This window comes from Triticum aestivum, chromosome 5B (assembly GCF_018294505.1).
Source record: "Triticum aestivum cultivar Chinese Spring chromosome 5B, IWGSC CS RefSeq v2.1, whole genome shotgun sequence".
NCBI lineage: Eukaryota > Viridiplantae > Streptophyta > Magnoliopsida > Poales > Poaceae > Triticum > Triticum aestivum.
In genome coordinates, this window is record NC_057807.1 from 608,821,602 (window position 1) to 608,829,851 (window position 8,250).

The window sequence follows — 8,250 nt, forward strand, 5'->3', positions numbered from 1 at the left end:
CCCACAAATCTCACGCCTGTCACGGCCTTATCCTGCAGCTCTCTAGCACCTGCGCCAGCCACTAGCCGTGCGCCTTCGGCCTTGGACCAAAGGCACCGCTCCACCTGGACCTTGTCTGGTGGACACTGCTAACCGCCACCTGGGCCACGCGCCTAGCCTTCCGTGGCCTGGCTCGGCCCCTGCGCTGCACGTACGTGTGCCCTAGCCCGTTACACGGCCGTCGCCACCGCTGCAATCCGATCTCGCCGAGACTTCGCCCAATCGTGCCACGTTAAGCCGCCGCTTCCGATTACTTCTGACATGAGCAGAACTCCCGCCGCCTCTATCGATCTTTTCAGTCGCAAGCCGACCACCAACCGATCCGACGAATTCTGCTCCACCTCCAATCAACAACCGAAATCTCAAATCGAACCTTGCTCATGATACCACTTGTTAGAATAAATTCGAGGCACTCCGTCGATCATCCGAGGACCAAGCAATCACACAAGCACAACACCGAGATTTGTTAACGAGGTTCATCGATATGGCTATATCCTCGGGGCATGACTACGGGCGCTCCTCCCCATGACACCGTCACAATACCGCACCAGGTCGTCCTGGACGCCGGCACATGCCGCCGGCTTCCCTTGCGTTCCTGTGCTATTATGCTGGCATAGATTACATCGTGTGTCTACCCCGCTATAAGAGAGGCCTAGAATACAAGTGTCCTACTAGGACATGACTCCACATCCTATGTAAACACGATACAACTACAAGTCCAACTGCAACCTGCCTTATACACTATATTCGACACAACTCTAACATACGACCACCGGTATACCGTGGTAGAGTACAGTGTACTACGATGGCGAGCCGCGCTAAAGTTGGTAACGGCCCCCTTTCCATGGCCGTAAAAGCCGCGCACGGGTGGTGGGCGCGCCCCCGAAGCCCGCTGGTGTTCCGAGCCCAGCCGCCGCGAAATGCCGCACCCCTCCTCGCCGTCTTCCTCGCCGCAGCAGCTCCGCCTCGCGCGCCTCCTCCTGCCCTTCGGCCTGCTGCTCCTCGTCTCGCTGCTCGTGCTCCACGGCCGCCCGCCGGGGACCCGCCCCGGCCAATCCGGCACTGACCCTGCCGCGCTCTTCCTCTCGCTCTCCCCGGGGGCTAACGCCAGCATCGCGGCCGACCTGCGCGCGCTCACGTCGGGGCCGCACCTCGCGGGGACGGCCGGGGCGGCGGGCGTGGCCGCGCACGTGCTCTCGCGGCTCCGCGCCGCGGGGTTAAGGACGCTGACCCGCGAGTACGCGCCGCTGCTCTCGTACCGGGCGCACGCCTCACTCGCGCTGCTCGCCGCCGACCGGTCCCTCCTTGCGTACCTGTCGACGGATGAGCCGGCAGACCCGGGGCGCCGCGTCGTGCGGCCCTATCACGCGTATGCTCCCTCCGGTGCGGCCGTGGCCGAGGCGGTGTTCGTCAACCTGGGCCGCGAGGAGGACCTCGCCGCGCTCGACCGGCTCGGGGTGTCCCTCCGCGGCCGCGTCGCCGTGGCGGTCCGCGGGGGCGGGTACCGCGGCGGGGTGGTGGCGCGCGCCGCGGGGAGGGGCGCCGTCGCAGTGCTCATAGCCGGCCGCGCGGACGGCGGCGTCGAGAGGGGCACGGTCCTCCTGGGGGGCCCCGGCGACCCGCTCACGCCCGGCTGGGCGGCGGCGGACGGGGCAGAGCGGCTAGGGTTCGACCACGAGGCGGTCAGGCGGCGGTTGCCAACGATCCCGTCCATGCCGGTGTCGGCCGACACGGCGTCAGTCATCGTACGGAGCCTGGGCGGGCCGGCGTTGCCGCAGGAGTGGCGCGCGGGGCTAGGGCTCGAGGGCCACGCCGGCGGCGTCGGACCAGGCCCCACGCTAGTCAACTTCACCTACCAGGTATTCAGGTATACATATGCATTGGTTTGGTATTTTGCTGTCGCCATGTACAGGCAGAGGCAGACAAGAACAAGAAGGACGCGAAAACTGGAAATTCCGTGGACTAGTGTTCTGACTGACCACCTGAATTTTGGGGTTTCCATAGATAGGCTGCTAATTTGACCAATTTTTGTTAGGAATTCACTGAGGTTGACGTTTGCTTAATCTGGTAGAGTGTCGTCTCTGGCCTGCATCTGTATTGTACTCCCTCCGTCCGAAAATACTTGTCATCAAAATGGACAAAAAGGGATGTATCTAGAACTAAAATACATCTAGATACATTCACTTTTATTCATTTTGATGACAAGTATTTCCGGAAGGAGGGAGTACATTTGTACTACTGCTTCTACCAAAGTTAAGCAGGGAATTACAGTGACTCATGTCGTTGTCGACCTCACTATTTGGTTCCAGTGGTCCTTGCATCTTTTGATCTTTTTCCATGGTAAGCGAGACTGTGTCAAATAGCGGCTCTGTTTGTTGTTTAGTGCACACTCAGGTAGTTTTTGGTGCCTGCTTGGATAAGTTGGTTGGCTTTTCTGAAGATTATTGTTGCGGATACACGGTGAAGGGAGCTTTGGATGCCTCCTTCTTTTGCTTATATACTTACTCACTTTATTCATGAAAGGCAGACAATGGTTTCCTTGTCTGCCCACATTTATCGCATCTTTCCTCTCCTCCATTCATAAGTCACTAACATATGTCGAATTACCATGGTAATTTTTTCTTCCCTTTCTCATGGTTCCATAACATCCTTAATCCTTTCGCACTCTCAAAACATGGATTATAATTTGTGAAGCGAGATTTTTCTGGCAATATAGCAAAGTAATTTGAGTAAGATATAACAGAACATTTCGGTGCTGTAAATTTTGCAAGTGCTAAATGCACCTTTGGGTGACTTTGTTCTATTGATGATGTATACCATTTTGTCATTTTTGGGTGGGCCGGGTAGTGCTGGACAAACAAAAGGCCGTATAATTGCCGTGCATTCATAAGTATTTTCTTTTCTTTAGAGTTTTGTGTTGTTGCGTCTCCTTTCAAATACTACTTGTACCTCATCGACAATATTCAAGCTCATGGTGGCTTTAAGTTCTGAAAAAACCGGTCTTCTCATCTCTGTTTTTAAGGAGGATAGGAAGATGGCTACGATAAAGGATATTTTTGCTGTCATAAAAGGACACGAAGAACCTGATCGTTACGTGATCCTTGGGAACCACAGAGATGCATGGACATATGGAGCAGTTGATCCTAACAGTGGGACAGCTGCGCTTCTTGATGTTGCTCGCCGTCTTGGAATAATGCTGCAGTCAGGTTGGACACCACGGAGGACTATCATTCTTTGTAGCTGGGATGCTGAAGAGTTTGGAATGGTAAGTCTGTATCAACAGAAGATGAGAAGATGCTTGGTATGAAAAACATGATCTACGTAACCATAGGGTATGTGTATAGTAGTGTGGGGACATGTGCCCCCCTCCCCCCGGCCCTCACTAAATTTGAAACTGTACATGCACTTTAGAGTTAAGGCATGCTGGTCATTTGTAGCAAAATTCATAAGGTGGTAAACTGGCTGTCACAAATGTGAAGCTGCATCGACCTTAAATGTCAATAGATGTGTGTCTATGTTGCAAGAATAATCATGTGGCGGTCAATAGTGGCATGTTTGTGGTAGTTACAATTCAAAATATCAGAATAAGGTGGCAAGCAGTTGAGGTTGACTAAACTTTTTACCTACATAATCAGCAAGTGTTTTTTTTCCCAAAATAATAGTGTGATTATGTGGCCGTTGTAGTGGCATGATTTGCAATACTCACAATTCAAAAGATCAGAACAAAGCAGGTGTTGGTTAGAGAAAAAAAGAACAAGGCAGGTGTTAAGTTTTATGGATTTCTGATATTGGATCATTTGCAAATCATTTTCTTGATTTTATTGATAGCAAAATCATGACCACATGAAGTTTTTATGTGGTATCTAGTTTTAGGCTGCTCAAACTTCTGAGTAAAAGATTCTTTTACTTGATTTACTTTGTTAATTTATTACAACTCCCAAGACTCATTTACTTTTTGCTACACTTGCTTTTTCTATATTTTGAAGGTTCTTTTTTCCAGATCGGGTCAACTGAATGGGTCGAAGAGAACCTTGGAGATCTGCAATCCAAAGCTGTAGCTTACTTGAATGTTGATTGTGCTGTGCAAGGCATGGGGCTTTTCGCTGGTTCTACTCCCCAGTTGGATAAGCTCTTGATCGATGTTACAAGACTGGTAAAAGGAAATTATTTTACTCTTGCATTCTTCTCTGGCTCAAGTTCACTTTTAGCTAGCAGTAGCAATTTCTTACACATGGTTCTGTTATAAAACCTTTGTTAGTACGTGCATGTTTCCCGCGTATGGTTGAAACTAGTTAGCTTAACCATCGTTATATACCAAATATCATTACGACATCAGCATCACTGTGGTATGGAAGAATTGGAATGAGTAGATGAGGTTTATTCTATTTCAAACCTGTTATTTCCAGGTAAAGGATCCAGATGTTGAAGGAAAGACAGTTCATGATACATGGAGTACAATGAATGGCGGCATCAATGTAAGAATTATGATTGTTTAATTTCCCCCATACACAAGTTGCTCTAAAATGGTTAAAAGTCAATGAGAGTTTTACAACAGCGCCACATAGAGGTCACGGTTTGTCCTATGCATGCAAGTTAACTGTGACCATGTTGACATCACGTCTCATTTGTGGTCTCGTAATTTTCTTACTGATCTGGTTGACTATCGCGCATTATGATGCTAGTAGTGAGTAGGGACAGACATAGTGTGCTACCAGCCTACCATTGGGAGCAGTTATCCCGAATGCGCATGAGGTCTTTATAGATCATAGTGGGCGTACACACGCCTCTCCCTAAATTTGGCTACTACAATCTACATTGTCGTGGTCGACTTTTTATTCAAATTGGCAGTCAGGATGACAGCCAGACCAAAGGAACACGAATGCAGCCACTTCCCGTTTTAAATGATGTGTATTTCTTATTTGAGCAATTCTTTGATCTTTACTAAAATAGGTGGTATAAAGAACACAATATAGTTATCTAATATATTGTTTAACTGAAACACGGTAGCAATTCAAAGATCAAACCAAGAAAATAGTACGTTCGTAGTTTGTAATCCACAGATTATCTCGACAGCAGTTTACTACATGGTCTATAGATATGAACAAATGGCTGCTAGTTGGATTTTGGCAGGTTTATCTTTTGAAACTGGTCTAATCTCCGTTGAGTGTGGTACATATGATCAATTAATAAACCACTTTGGTCTTACCGATCATGCTTGCATAATTCAGAAAGTTTCCCCCTCATTTTGCCTCAAGAGCACCTCTTTGCTAATGTAATCAGGGACCATACCCACACAGAATAATTGTATTGAGATGATTCCAGTTAGTGCCTTGCTTGTATTCGAGGTGTTTGGATTTATTTCTGAAGATGATCTCAATATGCAGATAGAGAGACTTGCCAGAACTGATTCTGATTTCGCCCCATTTCTCCATCATGCTGGAATTCCTTGTGTGGACTTGTACTATGGAAAAGGTATTTGAGTACATTTAATTCAATGGTTGCTCCAAGATTCTTGTTGATATTTGATACGAAACCATACTTGTGATCTTCTGATGTCTTACTCTTACGCTTCAGCATATATGTAGTTTGAGGGGGGAAAAGCTGTCCTTTTTCCAAATACAAATTACCATATTTCCATCCCTTTCAGAAGTCAGATCTTGTATTACTTTGAGTTGCAGATAGCCCAATATGAATTCCTTTCGAATAAATGCCAATTTTGGTTAGTTACTGCATACTCATTTTTTTATGTATTTTTTTTTGGGTTATAAAATCCAATTTTTAAAAGTTATTTATGCGAAGGGGAGCCTCGGCGCAGTGGTAAAGCTGCTGCCTTGTGACCATGAGGTCAAATGTAGGGAAAGGCTGCGTACAATAGACCCAAACTGGTCGGACCCTTCCTCGGACCCTGCGCAAGCAGGAGCTACATGCAGCGGGCTGCCATATTCTTCCTGGTCAGCCTTAATAGGCAGATACAATTTACTTCCTCGCTCTATCCTTTCATACCACGAGTCTTATTGATTTTGTTAATATATTATGTAAATCATCATTACTAACCAGGGTACTACTGACACAGAATTTCCTGGCTATCATACTGCACTTGACTCTTATATCTGGATGGAAAAGCATGGTGATCCATTGTTTCTTCGTCATTTGGCTAGTAAGTAGCGGCATGACTTATCAAAATGATATGAATGCCTTACAATTACAGTTTTGTTGGTCAAGAGTAAGAATGCACATGGACTGTGGCCTACAGAACTGCACATATGGTTGTGGTAGATTTTGACTGGTGCTTGAAAAATGATTCGCGCAAGCATGTATTATAGAGGTCATCTGACCACTTATTTGACTTTTCCACTTCATCAGTTACCGAAATTTGGGGACTACTAGCGCTTCGCTTGGCAAATGATCTTGTGTTGCCTTTTGATTACCACACATATGCCTCACAGTTGCAGGTACAGTAATTATTTTTCAGAATTATGGTAAGCAGATTCATTATTGTTGGGCAATACTTTCTCTGTCTTCATAAGGTGCTCCACACATTAGTGCTTCTTCCTTGAGAGGATTGACCTCCAGATCAGGGATTAACTCTCGTCTAAAACATTATATCTACAAATTATAAATAGGGCTATTATGCCCAATTTGGCAAATCTGATCTGTCGAACACACAATAAGCCATGCGTGTATTACTACTATGGCAACAGTGTCCCGATGTAGCGCATTTGTTTTAATGTACACCTGGAATTCGTAACATTACAGGAGCATACAAATGTGCTTGCCGACAGGATGGACAACAGCCAATCAGTCAGTGTCATAAATGGATTCATCAATGATCTTTCTAGTGCAGCCACAGAAGTTCAGAAGGAGGCAAAGGTGTGTTCAGGCTATACATACTTTATTGTATTTTTCCTTTGTACTGCTCCATTGTAATTATATGTTCGTGTACTTTTGTTTCCTGTTTTCGTTTGGACATTGTAGGGCTCCAAGAATATGCATTTCTGTTGTCAAATGCTTAAGCAGATTCGCATGTTTGCCTCGGTTATGGTTAATATGACCACTGAGTTACTGTTGATGTTTTGCCAGAGTAGGCTGTTAATTTTTGGTATCAAATCCAGGAACTAAAGATGCTGGATATACACGATGGACGCGGTCTTATAAGGAGGCGGCTGTTGAACGACCGCCTTCTACTAGCCGAAAGAAGCTTCCTGCACGCGGAAGGACTCCAAGGAAGAACATGGTACAAGCATCTGGTGAGCAAACCCTGCGCCAACTGACGCAACAATGGCGCCAAGAAAACCTTTCCAACAACAGTTCATGTGTTCATTCATAGATGTACTCGCCACCGGAGGACTACGAGAGCGAGCTCTCGTTCTTCCCCGGGATCGCGGACGCCATCTCTCGGCAGGGGAACCAGAGCACGAGACAACGGCAGGCGGCGGTGCGGCAGGAGCTGTGGAGGGTCGCCATGGCGATCGAGAGGGCCGCAAATGTGCTCAGAGGTGAATTTGGCGCACAGAGCAAACCAGTAAATTTCAGTGTCTCCTTGGCTCCGTGAAATCAGAGTATAAAAAAATTAAAATCGTTCGTAGAAATGAGAGTTCAGCGCAGTCTCCCCCTGTCATGGCCATGTATACGCACGAGCCATCCGGCAGTCAGGCATTCCAACGCTATCCTTCAAAACGCCGCTAAACTTCAGAACAGAGATGACACTTCGTGCTGTCCAACACCGTGCATCAAACGCCTGTGGATCGTCGCGCACGTTTGTCGTATTCCTGCAAACCACAAGCAAACTTGGGGAGGTTTGTGCGCGTCTGGACCTCCACCACGTACGCATACGATGCCCTGGACCCAACCAAAAACATCACAAAGCCTATTTCCCTTGCTCTGTATCTGCATAGTCTGAGACCAACACCGTCGTTGTACCACTCACTCAAACACTATACCACCCACTCCGCTGCACAGGCCTTGCCGGACCTCCGTCGCTCCATTTGGGAGACTGTCCCTTGGCCCGTGTGTGTGACACAAGGTTACAATTCGAACTCTTTCAAAGTGGTATCTAACTGATGCCCCCTCCCCCTGAAAGGGGGACAAGCTCTGACTTTCCTACGCCTCCCTTCCAACCCAGGTTGTCATACCACCCACTCCGTTGCACTGGTCTTGTCGGACCTTCGTCACTCAATCCGGGAGATTGTCCCTTGGCCCGTGGGTGTGATA

General features: G+C 47.5%; 1 protein-coding gene across 1 annotated transcript; it reads left to right on the forward strand.

Annotated features, from left to right (window-relative positions):
• The first annotated feature begins 848 nt into the window (after nt 1–848).
• LOC123113604 (probable glutamate carboxypeptidase PLA3) lies at nt 849–7,745 on the forward strand. The gene is made up of 10 exons (XM_044534898.1): nt 849–1,898; nt 3,062–3,304; nt 4,040–4,192; nt 4,446–4,514; nt 5,424–5,511; nt 6,113–6,196; nt 6,403–6,491; nt 6,796–6,909; nt 7,152–7,286; nt 7,367–7,745. Exons 1-10 carry the CDS (start codon nt 960–962, stop codon nt 7,589–7,591), a joined length of 2,139 nt encoding a protein of 712 aa, XP_044390833.1. The 5' UTR covers nt 849–959; the 3' UTR covers nt 7,592–7,745.
• Nucleotides 7,746–8,250: the final 505 nt, after the last annotated feature.

Bases quoted from the DNA above. Each gene is read 5' to 3' on its own strand.
- LOC123113604 (XM_044534898.1), top strand. From the start codon at position 960: ATGCCGCACCCCTCCTCGCCGTCTTCCTCGCCGCAGCAGCTCCGCCTC. The intron at 6,910-7,151 runs GTGTGTTCAGGC...TATCAAATCCAG, and splicing joins AAGTTCAGAAGGAGGCAAAG to GAACTAAAGATGCTGGATAT. The intron at 7,287-7,366 runs GTGAGCAAACCC...GTTCATTCATAG, and splicing joins GAACATGGTACAAGCATCTG to ATGTACTCGCCACCGGAGGA.